Genomic DNA, 18393 nt, shown 5'->3' on the forward strand with positions numbered 1-18393 from the left:
TCGATTCGATAATTTGTCGAAAAAAAATTATATAAAAAAGTACAAACTTCCAAAATTTGATTACCGGTAGTTTTTCAAAATATTTTCTACGGAATCGTTCCCGTTGATTCAAGTGAACGTAAAAAATTGTACGAAAATATATATTTTCCAAATCTTGTTTCCAGGAGCATCGTCCGGTTGGATGTAACACGCCCCTGAAAGTAATGGCGAACGAGCCTCTCGTTTAAAACACTTTGCCCATTCGTGACAATTACAATTAACCCGGAGCGAGGTATCCCCTGTTGGAAGCTCGTAAATAACAGAATTCCCCTAGCTTCACGGGGCGCAACTTCGTCGCTGCGTATAGTCAAGGAGAACGAATGTTTCCAATACAGATGCTCGGGAGACTGCTAAATGTTTCCGTGCATATTTCACGATACGAGTAACCATTTCCAGACCGTCGGACCGTGTAATCCACGCGAGTCACCGGACAATACAATTAAGTCCTTTGTATCGTCGGCTGTGTCACCCTCCAACTGGCTTCTGACACGCGTCCACACGCACGTATTTATAAATATAGGGCCATCGGAGTAAGAGGCAACTGCGATCCAGTTGCACGAGCACGAGTTCATTTCCATTACACTCGTGCTCCCTTTTCGCACCCTCGAAACGCGAACGTTTCGCCGCGATATGGGGGTGCACGCGTCTCAAAGACTCGTTCGCAGCACAATTTCAACCCTGTGTCCACTCAATTCGTTTAAAACGCACCGGTCGATCCATTCCTGGACACAGTTTCACGGAAACTACGGATTCGTTAGGGAGGCCAGAGAAGTAAACGATACTTCGTCCAACGAGACGACCATTGGTTGTTTATTTCGATAATTGTGCACGAATATTGCGAGCAAAGACAACGTTAATAATTGAGTAATTTTAGAAAGAAGTTTGAGGTCATCGAATTGACCCTTTGGTAATTCGTTAAAAAAGAAAATCACGAAGGGATAACCCTTTAACAGTAGAACTATCGATAGATTCTAGTGCACGAAGGTGTTCTTCGTATGTACCTCGGGAAAATCGATGATGGAGGAAAAAAAAGATCTTTTGAAATTGGTTATTCGTATAGAATAAAAAATGTCATAGTCTTTTGAAAGTATGCTATGGTATTTAAAGTAAATTTCTTTGTAAAAGCAGTTGAACCAAGCGGTTTAATTAATTGACAAATTAATGATATGTATAAATATATATTTGTATTTAAAAATTTTAAATAATCTCAGGGAATTTAAATAAAATTTATAAATATATTCGAGTTCGTAAACAGCGTTTAAAATGTTGAATTTTATTCGATAAACGTTGCAGTAAATTTATAACGAGTGCGTAACGTTATTTATAACGAGTAAACGAGAGACGTTACCCCCACTCCTTCGACTCGAAATCAAGTTTATCTTCCTGGCTACGCTACTCGCGAGATTCCCACAGTGTATTTCCATTTCCTTCGGAAATCAATTATAATCACGAGTTTCCTGCTGGAATTAAACTTCAGCCAAAGGGTGTCTTGAATACAGATAACGTGTAATGACGTACGTCGAGGAAAAAGGATATTCTCCCCCGTGAACAAATAACCGAGAAGAGAAAGGATCGACATTCTACGAAATGGTGAGAAAGAAATTAAATACATCTCGAAGAAACTCGCGTTCAACGGACCGGACTCTCCTTCGAAATAATACCGTAATTGAATTTTTATGTTTTCTTATTAAACGTCTACGCGTAATCTATCGTAAAACGATAGTCAGCATCGACTACGAGTGTAAATTAGCTCGAATACACCCAGCGGTGCATCACGTGCAGTTTCTCAGATAATTTAGTTATCTGTTGAAGTAGTAGTGCACCGAAATGCAATAAAATTAATAATTGATTTGTTACCAAAGCTGACGGAAATCCGTTACCATGTGCGTAAATCGGATCTAGGTGGTTCTTAAGTAGATTGTAATTAGTGGTTAAGAACGCATAAAGTTTGTATACCGGAAGTCATCCTACATCGAAGAGTGTGGATTAGAATAATAAATATAATAAAAATATCCTTCGAAGCTCTGCTCGTATAACTTGGAAGTTACTCGAACAAACTGTTTCCGATTTTTAACGGAAAACGATTCGATGGTATTTCTTCCGTTAGAAATCGAGCTTTCGTCGTATGAATCTTTTATTTTATAATTTATTCGCTCGAAGAAAAGCAAAGGAGAGTACGAGTACGAGTACGACATCACGGTTTGCGGAAGTCGAAAGGGCAATGTTCGTTAAATATGGTTGTCTCGACACTCGACCCGATAGTTTTCGCAGCTGAAAAGAATACGCGTCCTTTATTTTTGGCTCTCCTATAAAATCGCGAAGTTTCGTTAAAATCTGGCTTCGAGCAACCCGCCAGATGTTCACCGTCAGAAATTTCGCGTTGCTATAAACGACGGAGTAAATTAAAAATGGTTCCGCGCGGTATTTGTAGGTATAGGTCGACGGTCTGTGCCGCAGACGCCGCTTATCGAGTGTTTACGAACACGTGGGGAACACACAAAGCCCCATGGGAACAATAACTTTTGCCGCGAATGGCAGCATAAATCTCTTGCGAGGGTGGGGGCAACAACTCGTGCTTCTGGTTTACGAAAGGAACGCAGACGCGCATTAATTCAACCTTCGTTTAGGTATAGCTCCGTTCTAGCACGATTTGTTCGGTTTACGCGTAATTTTTCGCTCGAAAGTCACCTGAAACAGAACCGAGAAATACCAACGGTACGCGGATGACTATAGTCCAGCCAAAGAGACGAAACTCTTGTCCCCGGCACTTTTGAAATGCAAATGGTAGGTCCGTCGGATTCGTGGAAAACGTGGCGAGTTAATCGAGTCGCTTTTCGTCGTTCGATATTTTTTTTCCGTCGTAGCAGGACGTTCGAGGTCGAGAGATTCTCGTCGTCGTCATCGTCGTCCTCTTATCTCCCGCAGACGAGGACAAATTGCTGTCTACTTTCCACGGATACGTGGCATTTTGATCTACCGCTGAGATCACGAGGAGGTGGTCGGGGTCTCGGTTGGCACGGGCTTTTAAAAGGAGTATTCGTGGAACAATGTTCCGGCATCTGGGACTCTTATCGGGCGCAAATCCGAAAAGGAAGCTGCTTCGCAGGGAACGTCGAACAAAGGATCCGGAACAGATTCTCGAGGTTTCTTGCAAGGCCGTACAAAGATCCCTGTCGCGCACAAAGAAGCCAGCTTTTCAAACGGCTGTGAAAGCCCTACGCTCGCGCCCGCGCCCGCGCCCGCGCGTGCGCGTTCACTCGAGTCACCGTGTCGTGTGTTTGCAAAGTTAAGTTACGATTCTCGACCGTTAATACGGAATTCTCGCGTCCATCGAGGCGAATCAGACGAGTATTTAGATAGGAGTAGATTAAACGCGAACGAGTCTTACGATCTCTTGAACGCGAAGCGAGTTCGTTGAAACTCGTTACGTGCATGCGTACGTGGATACATCCGAAGGGAATTCCCCTAACCTATAAGTCTGCCTTCAAAGATCGTGGTACATATTTTTCTCGGCGAATAATGTTCTCGAGAGAACGAGATCGAGAAAAACTTGAAACTTTCGAGATTTAATTTCACCTTCCGAAAGAAACTTCCTGCGGACGAAACAATGGTACATGCACTATTGTGCTCTACGCAAACTTTCGTTAGAATCGAATTTATAGGTTAGGAGATTTTTCGTAATAAAGCTCACGAATACTTTCGCGAGCTACTGTACGTACATACGGTAGATACACGAATCGCTCGATTCGTGGCGAAGTTTATCTCGCGAGTCGCGAAAAATTTCTCGAAACAGTAAGACTTTTGTCGAGCGGTGCCTGCATTTGCTACCAATCCGCGTGATAAGCGATAATAATGTGTGCCACGGATCTGGGCCATTCGGCAATACGGTGCCCGGGAACCGTATCTATTCTTCGCTCCAAATTATAATATCCTCGTTTACCTACAATGTACCATCGTGCTCTTGAGCTCTTTTCAACGGAACAGGCACGTGGGAAAGAAGCTACATCCTTCGCGCCGCTTCGAGTCCTCCACTTCTACGATCGATCGTTTTCGCGATTACATTTCGGAAAATGGATAAACAAATACAGGTTTTATCGTCCGGAGACGATGATCCTTAATTCTAGCAAAATTCGATGGAGAGGGAACCAACTGTCGTTCGTCCGCGACAGTATCGTACAATTAAAAATGGCGCAAAGTAAAAAGTTACGTAATCGTGGACTTATCTCCCGAGCAGATCGAAGCAGGTCTTTAGTACCATTCCAATTTCGAAATTTCAACCACTTTTTGAGCACGTTAACCGTACCGTTCGATTGAGTGCCCAAAATTTAACGAATATTTCGCTCAACTTTCACGTAATTAAATTCTTGTGGTAATTTGGGCTCAGAGAAGGAAACGATGCGTTTTTTGAACCAGTGAACAAAATTCGTTTTCCAAACCAATAGTAAATATTTGTTTTTAAACCGATAGATTTTTTTTTAGCGATAATTTTTTGTAAACGACTTCAAATTGTAATTCGATACGTAGTTGGAACGATTCGGTTATTCTTAGAGAGAAAATGTGCTAATTGAATCTGTACCGAGAAATATGCACATTCTTGCTCTCTGAAGCTTGTTATCGAGTGTTATTGTAAGGTTATCAAAAACGAGCACACAATAGGCGATGTGTATGGAACGAGACCGATAACCGACCAGTTTGCGCGCATAGAAGTTTAGATATTTGTTGTTGATTTTAAACCGATAAAAAGAATAATTAATCTAATCGCACGTATTGTGTAAATGATCGCTTCGAGATAATACGTAATCCCTGGACGGCTTAGCGTTTCTCTGCAAGAAGTCCTGCGTTCGTCGTGGAAATTTTGTTTAGATTATCGAAAACTATTCGTTTTGTATACTTCGAGGGACCATCGGATAAGAATTTCGGTCTTATCAAGATTTACAAATTGTAGTACCAGTTACCTCGTTTGTAACTACTCGGATGGCTTCGTTTATGTTATTAGGATGACCGTGTAAATAGGTTTGTGGATCGTATCGGCATGTAACATGTGGTTACGATACAATACGGAGGAAGGCAGGTCACTTATATAAATAGTGAATAATAAAGGGCCGAGGTTGCTTTCTCGAGATATTTCCGAGTAGGCAGGGAGCCTCGAGGATCCGATGTCGTTTATGCTACGTACGCAAAACTCGATAAGAAGCACAGAGTACGCGCGAAGTCGGTTGCCAACGTTTGCCGAGCATCCCAAACGAAACATTTTATTTAGTAGGTTACGATGAAACCCGTCCAATGCTTTCGAAAAATCCAAAGATACTAAAATAATGATAAAGTTTGTCGTGGATTATTTCCTCGATACGACCGGTGATCTTCTTTCCGAGTAATTTTTTCATCGAGCAACAGTGTTCATCGTTCAAAGACAATTTCGTAACGTAAATTACCATATCGGTTGAATTTTCTTGTAAAATATTTCTCGTACAATACGTTCGAAACGAAAGTTGTTCGGTTTCAAAATAAGCGTACACTGCGATTATTATTTTTCCATTTTTCCACTTCTTTTTGTCAAGCTTGCAAAGAAATTATCAAGGTGGACGGAGTTGAAAATGAAAATATTCAAATACTCCAAATTACATTATTATAAACATTTATACTTGGTTATCTGGGTAGCGAGCGTGCGTAATATTTACTTATTTATTAATATTTACTCGAGAAAACCTTATCGCTCTAGACTGTATACACAGTCTCGGCACCAACCAGTATAGAATATAACAAAAAAGTCACGCGCTGCGATCGAATGAAACCATTCGTAACGATCCATAAATTTATTTTGGGACAGAGTTCCCTCGCAGTGCGAACAGTAGGGCGTCGTCGCATACGCAACGATACATCGTTCGCCATTTTCGCAAGTGTTGCACCAAAAGGGTTAAATTTCACGGCATATTTTCCAACGACTTTTCTATTCTATAGGTACGATCGATTTCACGAGTTCCCCTTACTCCGAAATCATCGATTTGTCCGAGAGAAATACAAAGAACGCTTTAACATACCTGTCGGTGATTCTAACCTTAAAAATGTGGATTGTTCGTACACGCGGTGCGAAAAGATCGAAATTCGGCAAGAGTGGGCCATATACGGTGCGCGCGCAGTCGCGCGAGCCAGAGAACGAAAGTTCCGCGCGAAAGCGTAAAATGTTCGGTCTCGCGACAGGGTAAGGTTGCGTAGGACATAGGAGCACAGAGCCGAGGAACGTTGATCACGGAGTTGTCAGTGTTGGTTCGTCGATCGGTTTCCTCTCTTTCTTCCTCCAGGTTAACTTCCTGCCGTGTTGCCGGGCTCGGTCGGCCTCGGCCGTCCTTGCCCCTTCTGGTAGGCAGCACTCCGTTACCGTCTACTAACACGAGCGAAAACATCGACTCGTTGGACGGATTAGAAAGGCTCTCTCGCATGCCAGTGCCTTCGTCTACCCCTCCCTCCTCGCCGCTCCTTGTCACCTTGTGTGCGTAGGAGGGAAAGTTACCGGAGCCCCGCGCACCCCGCACCCTGTCCCCCCCTCGTCGGTTGTTCCGAAGGAAGCTGCGTCCTCGCCTCGAACGATCGACATCTGTTTACAAAAACGAACCGAGACAGGTCGAGACAAGTCCGAGGACTTGACGGTGCGCGCGCACCGCGTCCGTTACACGGGAATCGAGGGAGCCCCGGGAAACCACTGCCTCGTTATAAGTCCTCAATGGTATTTCCTTGGAAGTAAACAAAACCATCCACTGGTTTTCTAGTCCTCGCGGCGACCCAGGCTTTTATAAGCGATCTTACACCGCGACGATCTTTAAATTTCGTTAACCGTCCCCTGCTGGCATCGAACGAAGACGATATCCCGTTCAGACAGGTTGAATTTCAATCGGCGCGTTGCGCTTGCGGTCCTCGAAACGGTGAGAAATATCGTTCCGGCGCGTATCGATCGATGGATCGAAGCGTAACGCTCGGGTTTATCTCGTTTGCCGCGGTGACTTCGGGTTAAAGGTAATCATCCTCGCGAGCAGACGTTGCCATCGGTATTAATGGACTCGAATGCCCGTGAAATCGGCGTCGGTAGGGAAACGGTGTTTGATTCGGTCTGCTCGACGATAGCCGCGTGTGCCGCAACGTTTCGCGGGATCATCGATTACGACTCCTAGAAAACTGGTTGTACGCGTAGATTACCCGTCGCGCGATGAATCAGCGGCGCATCATCGGCGCGTTGTACGCGAAACAAACGCGGGGTTCGGTTCGGGATCGAGCCGTGTATTTCCGTTCGATCGGTACGTGTTCACCGTCGATACGGCGTTGTCTCTTCAAAACCCTTTCGAGCGGTGTGCTCGACGTACGCGATCTTGGCGTACGTCCGATCGGTTTGCGATGCTCCGACGCTTTCACGGTAAATTCTTGACCTCCCCGCGTGACCCCCTGTACATCGACCGTATACATTCGCGTTTCCATGTACACCGCCGAGGCCTCGTACCACCTTCGGATTTTTCTCCACCGCGAACGGCTCGGGAGCTTCGATCGATGTTTACCAATTCTAGCCCGGATAGACGCGATACCGTGAACGCTTCGCCGTGCACCAATATTTTTACGCACCTTGGGCCGTAGACGTTCGTTTCGAGGCGCGCGACAAAAATGATTTATCGCTCTCGGAGGAGAACCACGCGCACCGGGGTACTCGATGGCGCATTTCTGTGCGAGGTTGCGTTTTTATCGAACGTATCGCGAGCGAGGATGCGAATCTTGTACGAAAGGTTCAGCGATCGTAAGGTTAGGTTAGGGATTCAAGTTGGCAATAGCGTGGAGGATATGCTAGGTGTGGTCGGGGATTGCTAGAAGTAGCGTCTTCGATGTAGCCAGAATAATAAATTCGATTCCGCGTGTAAGGAGTGGGAAAATGCAACGTCAACGAGGTGGGAGAAGTAACGGGTGTTCTCGTTGCGTTGTTGTCAAGTGTACTGTTACATCTTTCGTCCAAGTACAATAGGTACACCCGTTACTTCTCCCATTCTGCTCGCGCTGCCTTTCTATACTCCTCGTGTACAAAATTCGACTTATTTTTCCGTCGTGTCGTGCCACGAACGCATTTCAACTATCGAAGTTTCGAAGAAAACGGTAAGATCTGTTTCGAGAATGGGTGGTCAGCGTTTAGAGGGATTTAGATACGTCTCGAGAAACCAGCTTCTGCTACCGAAAGTCTATTACCCGACGCAAAACCCGCCTCTCCGCTATCTGTAACCTACTTGATTCTGGTATTACCAGATATCCCCGATGCATCGCGAGTTCGTATTTTACAAATCAATTCGATTCGAACGGAAATATTATCTCGACGGTACGCATTAATTGCGTCAGATAGGTGCATCGGAAGCGCGAGACGCAGTAAGTGTAAAAAGTGTTCGTCCAGTAGTTCTGACTCGAAATAAAACATTATATAAGTGCGTTTATCGATCGACGATGCGAAACAATTTATATATTCTCGGAATGCATTATGTACAGGGTGTTGCAGAAATAGCTGGTGACACTTTGACGTCGTATTCCACACCACCTAAACGCGAATAACAGAACGTACCGACGTACGCCTAGAAACTTATTAAAAATTTTAAATTTGAACATTTTTTAAATTAGTACCTTTCGGTCTCCTAATTTATATAAATTGGATTTTTGTTCGTCGAGTCACCTGTAAAGTTTAGTTTACAAAAATAATGCTATCGACGATGTGGCGACACACCCTAAGAAACAGGATCGTCGCAGCGTGTGACAGAATTCGAAATACACCAGGAATCTTTCAACGTATTCGAGAGTCCACGAAACGTAGATACAAGGTAGTTACTTTTAACGATTTTTTGGAGGAAAAGGCAGAAATTTTTTAAATATTCCGAAGGTGGGAATTTATTGAAAAATGTTTCTGGACACACGTCGACGCGACCTTCTCTCGTCTTTCGAGGGTGTTGAATACGACATCGAAGTTCGATCCCCCGTTTCTGCAACACCCTGTACGCATTGGGATAGACGTCGTCGCGTGAACATCGACGTTCGAAAAACCCATTTTGTCTCCACCGTGGAGAAAACGAGCACGAAAGACGATCCTCTCGCGCGAGTACGCGAGTCAACGATCCTAAATACACCGCTTATGATTCAAGTACGCGAATCGCGTACGACGCACCGGGACGCTCGAAAACACCTCCGCGATCACCGCGGACGTTAATCCCGTTGAAAGTTTATGGGATCGTCCGCGACGCGAATTTCGAAAACGTCGTATTTCGCGGGAAGAAACGGAGCAATCTTCGACGTTGCTTCCATACGTTCGGAGAGCTCGCGGCGATCGTAAAGTCGAAAGGAAATTTTACCCAGTACGTATCGGTACGCTCGACGATTTACGAATTCTCCAAATTTACGCATTGTTTCGCTAACGGAGATATTTAAAATACACGTTCGAGGAACGATAAATTCTTCTCAACGTTTCCGTAGCGTTTCGTCAACGGAGGAATTTAAAATGTATACACGCTCGAGGAATGATAAATTCCTCTCGACGTTTTCGCGAGGAGAATTTCGTTCGAAAATACAAACGGTCGGGCCGGTGAATTCCTCGTTAAATAAACACGTTACATCGAAATAAATTAATCGTCTCGAAACGGATACACTGGCTTCTTATACTCGGCCGCGACTCGATTAAGAAACTCGTCCCGGAGTTTCGCAAGATCGTGTTGAGAAACGCGTCCGATGAAATTCTTCGAAGACTGGTCAAATTTCTTAGCAGGGTATCGCGTATCGCTGCGCGTTCTCGATGGGGAATATTATTCGGAGCACGAGCTCGCCACGGAGATCACCGAAGTGTTTCGTTCGTGAAGCGTCGCGTCGCGTCGCGTCGGGAAGAAGCGGCGATTCGCGAAACGCGAATCATTAATTCAGTGTTCCTCGGTTTCGAATTCCGCGGGGGAACCGTGATTCCACGGCGCAGGGTCTGGTCGTCCCGTGGTACGAAACGGGGATAACCGCGTCATAGTTACCGTGTCGAGACAACGGTTATCCTTATCGAGATTAGCTGATTTATCTCGGCATTGGAAGCTGCACCGACTTATTAGGAGATCTATAATGCAGAGGCGCGCTCTAGCGCTCTAGCGCTCTAGGTAGAGAGCGAGGAGCGCGGCCCCTCTCTTTCACCGGCCGGCTCCGGCGCGCTGCTCTTTCGCCGCGAAATCGATAAATTATGCATTCAATTATTCATGCTCGGTCGCCATAATCATGTACGGCGGTTGACAAGATCCTGGCACGCTTTACAAGCCTTCTGGCTCTCCGCGTTTGTTCGCTAGTCCAAGGTAAGTTCCGTTTACTCCGGCGACCGTAAGGTATTCGATTTACCGCCACGATTTGAGACGCGGTTGCTCGTTACCCGGTGCTTTACGACCTTGTAAAGTGGCCGCGTGTTTTAAGGAGCTGGCGAATACATAGGTGAAAAATCCACGAGTTTCCCGTAGGTTTCGGGACGGTTAACGCGCCTTCGCGTTTCGTTATCGAAAACCGCGGCGTTGAAATCTCCGCGCGGGAGAGCATCGAATCGTAAAAATAGAACGGTCTCGCGGCCGAGATATCGTTATCGAAACGCATTATTGATAATACACCGGGCCTGCATTCCGATCTTATCGTATTGGAACATCGGTGCAACGACAAACTCGATGCGATTAAACGTAGGTAAATGCTGCTACGTGAGATTTTCACTCGACGTCGCGTTTCGTTTCTCTTTTTCCGTATCGATTAAATAATATCTTCCTAACCGGCTTCGAGTTCCCGGCGAGAAATTTCGCGACGATTTTTCAAATTCGCGCAGATCCGCGGTTCTCTCGAACAATTAACATAATCAATGTATTCGCATCTGGACTCCTCCCTTAACGCACGAACCGTTCTCTCCCACCGTTTCCACGCTCGGTTCAATTTCGTTCCCGACGTCGAACCGTACGACTACTGTAAATGTAAATATTATCAATTAACGGATGATACGCCGTACGTAACGACGACACCGATGATAATTTATTTATTTATGCAGGTGGAAATCGAGTACGACTAGAAATTTCCACCGGACAATCATCGTCGATTTCCTCGTCGGTGTATTTTCAAGATTCCGTTCGCGAGTGGTTCGGTTTAATCGGTGTGGAGCGGCAAATAGCGAGCGGAAAGAAGTACGCGTATAGAGAAAATCGTAGACGAAATACAGGCGAATCGAGCACGCTCGAGACCGAGAGAGAGAAGAGGAAGTGGTCGGTGCATGGCTGTCGACGTGCATCTCTGTTTGGCGTTGGTCGCGTCGGTGCGGCGGTACGATCCGGTCGGGTGTTTTCGGAGCCGTTCGGAGCTGTTCGGTTCGGCTCGGCGTACTGTCACCGGTTACCCAAGCGGGAGGGGATACACTTTCCCCACCATACCGGAGATAGCGAAGGCGCTCGAGGGCCGAGGGTGGGGATCGCGCGAACCAGCGGCGGAAGGTTCAATTGTTGGTGAACCGTCGCGAGGAGTGGTCGCGCGTGATAAGGCTCGCACGATAGAAGCGCGTGCCTCGTATCGCGAACGGTGCGTGCACTCCGAGGAGACTCGTGCCATCCGACACCGAAGTGCGAGACGCAGGAGGATTTTCGTTTACGGAGATGCGTGCCGCTACATGCCGCGACAGTGACGTGGTGATTCGTTCGTCGTTACCTTCTCGACGCGAGTAAAACCGCAGCCCGTGTAAACGCAGTGACCGGAGCGGAGAAAACACCACCTTCCCTTCTTTTTTTTTTTTTCTTTCTACCTCCTCTCCACTCGCTCGTTCTCGTGTGCACGGATATTTCTTTCGACACGAATACAAAGAGCTGGCTGTGATCGCTACAAGTGAAAAATCGTAGTCTTCTTCTTCTTCTTCTTCTTGTGTGACTCGTACACGGCGACCGGGTGCGAGTTCGCTTCGTCGCTCGCGGGCGTCGCGCGTCCTCGTACGACCCGACGGAAATTTGGGATTATCCGGGGGCCACCATTTGCTCCTTTTCGTCCAGTTGACGCATCGTCGAACCGGCAGCGGCCATGACGGCGGACAGCCTGTTCGAAACTACCAGCATCCCGGGGCATCTCGCTCCCACGCCCCAAAGGCTGGAGAGGCTTCTCTCGAAACAGACCCTCGAGGAGCTGTACGAGGTCGAGGAACAACCTTTCGCACGGTAAGTCCGGCGTCTCTGCGTTGCGTTTCGTTTCGTTTCGTTTCGCTTGGTCTCGGTTCGTCTCGCCTCGCCTCGCCTCACCGCGACATCCTATCTCTTCGTCTCTTTGTGTAACGAGGTTACCGCCGTCGTCCGTGCTTCCGACTCGGGATAGTACCCGCGTTCCTACCGCGACCTCGAGAGGTCGTCGATTCACCGCTCGCTCCGTGCTCCGCTAATTAAGATTGCTCCTTTTTGTGGTTCTTTCTCGGTTACGCGCGGAACGGTTCACGCGCTCGCGAAACGTTGTATTTCGCTGGCGCGAGAACTACCGGAGTTACGCTCCTACGTGGCCACGCATCGGGCGTAAAAATGTTGGAACGGACGGTGCGCGAGCGTGGAAAGAAAAAAGGGTCCGGTCGGGTTAGGGCCCGAGGCACCCTTAACTCCCTCGGCCCTGGACCCTCCCGGAGGAAAGAAAGTGCCCCTACCGCGAGAGATCGAGGTCGAGACTTCGCGCGCCGATACTCTTTTACGACCTCGGTCTATCGGCGTCTCTTCCTCTCTCTTCGTCCTCCTCCTGGAGAATTCCGTTTCTTCTTAGCGGTGAAGCGCGCGAGGCTCTCGGTGGGGATAGAGCTCCGTATGCGTGTGGAAGAGATCGTGAACGGGCTCGGAACGTTTCCTCCGAAACTGTGCAAGGTCGAGGACCATCTGCGAACGCGGAGCCACGGTGCGTGTCCCGAATGACTCGTCGATCGTAAGAAACCGCCGAAGAGAAATCCTCGAATCGGGTCGCACGGTGGTCACGCGACACAGTTAATTCGCTTCTAATATTAATCATCTCGCGCCTACCGATATCGACGAATCCTCCGTACCTCGATGCGCGTCGACATTACGCTCGAAATATTTCACATTTTCCTTACCTCCTTCCTTCCTTCCATTCTTTCTTTCTTTCTTTATCCCACGGGCGCGTTCGTGCTCCGAAACGACAACGTAAAGAAAACAATAACAAGACACGAATTAGCCGCGACGGCGAAGGTCGGACGATTTCGCAAAAGCAGATCGCACGATAGGGCACGCGTGCACGACCGTATTATTAACCTCTCTGGAAAGACGCGGTACGCGCGTCGCTTCTTACGTGCTTCTCGAATACTTGAAAACGATTGAAATCTTACTTATATCTATCCAAAGAGCGCGACCGTGTGCATTTTTCGCGCGCGATCTACTTAAAACTTGGACAGAAATTCTTGCGAGTAATGTTTACAATATTCTGCTCGGTGTAACCAGGCACAGAGGACGCGGGCACGTGTAACTAGGCGACTCGATCGAATTCCGTCGCGAAAGTAAGAGGTTCGTTCCGAAAGAGAGGACGCGTACTGCCGCGTCCGTTGGCGGTTCGTTTTTTCTTGGATGCTAGAGGGGAAAATTCGCAAAAGGTCGAGACGAGTTACGGTCACGGTCGATCGCGTCGTTCCTCGTCCGGTCGGTCGGTCGTACGATGTTCGAGCGCCATTTCCATTCGCGATCGGTTCGTTGGTAGATCGTTGAGAAGTCGGTAGCGATCGCCGCGCGAACGATACTCTCGTCGTTGTCCCCGCGGTAATATAGGCCACCGGCCGGGTTGTTTGTTGTCGTTACGCGTGCCCGAGTCGTTCGTTCGCGTTATTTGCACGTTAGCTCTATCGCCGGCCCGATATCGATTGCGAACGCCGCGGTAGAATGCAGTTAATTCGCCCGATCACCGACGGATAAGAGAACGGGACGCGGCGATGGTGCATCGATATTTATCGTCGAACGACGCCGAATCGAGCCGAGCCGAGACTCGACGCCACGGTTCTTTACCGACGACGCGTTATTAGTATTCCCGCTACGACCGGATACGTTGCGGATAATTCTCCAAAGGTGTTAACCGCTGCAAAGATTTATGCAGCCGTCAATCAATATCGTCGCTCGCGCTGGGCGTTAGCCGCGAATGCGAAATAACAACCGCTTGCGAAACGACCGCTGCGCAAGCGAGATTTATACGCGAGACGATTATTTCGGCTCGGCTCGAGCGTATCTTTTGCATCTGGGAAGGGGAGGGGGCTTCGTCGCGACGATTCGACGGGGCTGGAAAACGAGGGCCCAACCTCTCGGAATTTTATCGAACGATGCAACGGTGATCCGATCTACTCTTCAACGGTAAAACTACCGATGAACGTATTACTATTTATGTCGGATCGATTCTGTATCTTCGAAGCTGGATAGAGAAAGGACGGATTAATTTACGGGTACCGTTGGTCGTCTAGTTCGATCATTGTCTAGGAATATTTGAGCAGTTTTGAAACGAAGTTCGAAACAAGTCATTTCACCCCTTTGGTAGTTCTGGTGTACCGTATATTTTGTCTCGTTAAATAGTTAAAAGTACATGTGTCCGAGTCCCGTAAACCTAACGTCAAACGCGAGTTAAATATATCGTTGAGAAACTGATTATCGTACCTTTTTTCATTATCCGATTCTGGTATGTACAAAGTTTCTAGTCCGTGGAATAAACAAAAACATAGAAGAATTTATTTCACAGACTAAAAACACCTTAATGCGTACAAGAATCGTGTAATGGAAAAAAGTACAATAGTTCGGTATTTTGTATTTTATACACGTTGGCTGCGTGCCTTCGAGATTCATTTATTTACCAATTGAACACTTTGGCGAAGAAAAATACGGGCAACGTTATTTCTAAAAGTAATGGGAGAGACCGAAAAAATTTAGAAATCTGCAAAATCTATTAAAATCGATAAATATTCTATCAAGGCTATTAAACCGCCTATAAATTACTCGATGGAATTCTGGTCCCGGTATTGAATATGTAAAGCGAAGTTCGAGACGTATTTAAAAGGAAGTTGGATAAAATATCGGAAGGTTTTTGAAAGCAAGAAATACGTCGAAGAGTGTTCTACGACGCTCGAGAGATATTAGATCGAGACGAGACGATAAATATTCATGATCGGAGCGAGACGTACTACAATTTGGATATTCGAGGAAACGAAAATACGTATCCGTCGATTGTAGCGCCCGATGGCACTTCGATTCGTATTTACCGCGAGTGTATTTACCTATCGTTCCACGCGAACATCGTTCGCTCGATGTTTGAATTCGTTCGTCCATCTGTGCCGCGAATGCGCTCGTTCTCGCCCGGAACTACGCATTATCAACGAAAGGAACGCAAACAACGGTTCGAGACTCTTTGAAAACATCTCGAGGATGTATCGCGGTCTGGAGTTTGAAAAGAGTCCATTTTTCTTTACTTCGTTTTACCACTACTTACTCCAACCCACACCTAGCGTCGTTTCAAAAGCGATTTCCAATACCGTAAGGTCCCCTTGGTTAGTCCCCCGTTTCCGGAGCACGAGAGAACGGACCGATAGCTAGAGATCGTTGAACCGATCGCGCAGGCTATGAACATCGGTATCTCGTCCGTTTGGATGGCCCGTAGCGTTAATCGCGCAACGGTCTCGGTGTAAGTGTACGCGAATCGTCCGATACGTCGAGGTTAGGAGGTGCCGGTAGCGTCGGTGGGCTCGTTCGTTGCTCGATGATCTCGCGCATCGAATCTCTCGTTCGTCGAAGCCGGAGATAAGTGGGAATAGAGAGAATCGAGCGGTTCGAGTGCCGAGCCAGGAATCGTCCTACCGACGCCATAAACGTCCGCAAGAAAGGGGTCTCGGTATAAATATTATGGCTGTATCGGGGCCTACGGGGCGTTATTCGCGAATGTAAATAAAGTCGAGCAAACGCGCGCCGTTTCGTTCTCACCAATTAAGCGATTCTGCGGCCCACGATCGATACTCGCTCGCCGTGTGTATATACACCGGGGACTTTATTGCCTACAACGTTTGCCGCGCGCGGTCTCTTCGGCGTTGCTCGTATTCGTCACGGTCTTGGCATTTAACGTCGATTTACTTTTGCCCGGCAGCGCGAGAGCAACACGTTTCTCCACCTTCGGCGAACACAGACCGTTCTTTTCTTTTTCTCTTTACCTCTCTCTCTCTCTCTCTCCCTCCAGACCGACCGACCCATTTAGAACAAAGAGAACGTTTCACGTTGGCTCCTATCTGGATCGATAACGCGATCTCGTAGTTTGACGTAGATCATCGCGAAGGTCAAGTCCGCGTATTACTCTTCGCTCTTCCTTTCCTTCCAGCGACCCTCGCGATGAGTCAGGGTACGGTTATTAATGATTCGACCGTACGTACTCGATCCACGCCATCGTTCCGCGTTAACCGTCGGAATACGGGAACCCAACCACGGCCCGTGCCATCGTTTCGTCTCGAAATTTCCGTGACCGCGAGATCGATGAATATCGCTTCGAAACGACGCGCGCCGATCCTAGAACCGGAACGCGCCGATCTTGTTAACCCATTTCCATCCGGAACGAGGCGAGTTTTACTCGTATCCTCGAACGCGGGGAATAATCCGCGACCGACCGCCTTTTCGACCAACACCTTCCCCTCGACAATTTCAATGTACCTCCTACCGCGCTATTGACACTCCACCGGTGTCGTTAACGATATATCGCTTTTTCCAAATCGTAGGTACACGCGCCTCTATCCGTGTCCTACAACTGTTACAATATCCTGTACTTTCGCGAGAAAAAGGGGTCAAACTTTTCGCAAAGAAATTGAAATACTTTTCCAAGTACAAGACGATTGTTTAAATCCTTGAATTTATCGTCGAGAAAAATATTTGATATTTCTATATTTATATTTCACATTCGTCTTGTACTTGGAAAAAAATTTTCAATTTTTTCCCATTGCAAAGGTGACGTAATATTTCGTTGGAACGCGTCCAAGCGCAATGGTAATTTGACAAGTTTGCAACGGTTTTAGATTAATTTTCGACGAGTGTTCCAATATTTCTGAACGGGTGTGCGTAACTCGGCACCTGTGGATCGTTCCACGCCCGGTAGCATGGTCCAGAAACCGCACGCGGAATATTCCGCTTCTCGATGCAAATGGGTTAACGCCAACCGCGAGGAAGTAGATATTTTCTGCTGTCGGTTGACACAGTTTCGTACGACCGTACGAAAAGCGATCCGTAACGATCGTAATCTCTTACCATAAGTTTCTATTTCTTTCTCTTCTATAGTTAACATCACCGTTAACTTTTTAACCCCACAAACGGGTTAACAATATTATTCTAGATACTCGAATTACGAAAAAAGAATTGCAACGTTTCGAATTGTTATTCGGCCAACGTACAGAGAGGGGAACGATGAATAATTAAATCATACTGGTAAATTTCAACCGAGACGTTCTCTGATGATCTTTGTACTCGGTGAATAAATTTCGAAATTATTTCGGTAGAATAATAAAACTACAATATACTTAAAATACTCCAATGCGCGAGAGAAGAGACTCGGCCGAAGATGGTCTTTTAAAATTTACTCTCGAGTGTTTAAACGCTAAATGTACCGAATCGAAACGATGTGAAAAATGGTAGACGAAACGGGGACAAAGAAAATTGCGAAAAGTGTAGCGAGAAGATAGTCTTCGACTTTCGAACGAAGTCAAGGAGTCTCGGGTAGACGGGAAGGAAAGGGGACCGTAGAATGCGGACATGTAGGAAAAGCAGACGCGAGATTTGGCACGTCTATCTGTACCACTGTACCGTATCTCCGATGTATTTAAAGGGTCCGTTCCGCTACTAATAATAATAATGATAATAACATCGTCAGGGATCTACTTACTCCAAGACGCGGATAAATTCGCTCCCGAAGAGTGACTCGCACAGCGAGCGAATTTCTCGCGCGAGCGGAGAATCTCGTCTCTCGAGACGCGGCCGTAAGGTTTCGTTCAATCTTAAAAATCTACCGACCGGTTAAAACCGAGCATTTTTATGAAAAAATTTAATTCAAATTCCACATCTTTTATTCAATTTTTCTTACGTTACACGTACGATGAATTTTGTACATTTTTTCTTCCCCTCGCCCATAGGGTTTTTCGAATTACCTTCTCAAGTATTTGGCTACTTGTTGAAATCGATCAAACGACACAACCCTTAACCGGTACGATGGTTATTTTGTCGCGTGCACGGTACGATGGAGACCTCGTACGATTGTTTAAATATTCCCAGATATTTCTAAGAAAAAGAGTCCAATGTGAATATTTCACTTTTTACGCCACGGTTCGAGCGTAATCGG

At 46.7% G+C, this 18393-nt stretch overlaps 1 protein-coding gene across 1 annotated transcript in view; it reads left to right on the plus strand.

Annotated features, from left to right (window-relative positions):
• Nucleotides 1-11520: 11520 nt before the first annotated feature.
• Nucleotides 11521-18393, plus strand: part of LOC143153374 (serine/threonine-protein kinase 17B) — a 93250-nt gene continuing 86377 nt past the window's right edge. The window contains exon 1 of the mRNA XM_076324475.1: nucleotides 11521-12233. Coding sequence (XP_076180590.1) covers nucleotides 12100-12233 — 134 coding nt within the window. The 5' untranslated portion in view covers nucleotides 11521-12099. The remainder of the gene's footprint in view (nucleotides 12234-18393) is intronic.

The sequence above is a fragment of the Ptiloglossa arizonensis genome, chromosome 12 (assembly GCF_051014685.1).
Source record: "Ptiloglossa arizonensis isolate GNS036 chromosome 12, iyPtiAriz1_principal, whole genome shotgun sequence".
Classification (NCBI taxonomy): Eukaryota; Metazoa; Arthropoda; class Insecta; order Hymenoptera; family Colletidae; genus Ptiloglossa; species Ptiloglossa arizonensis.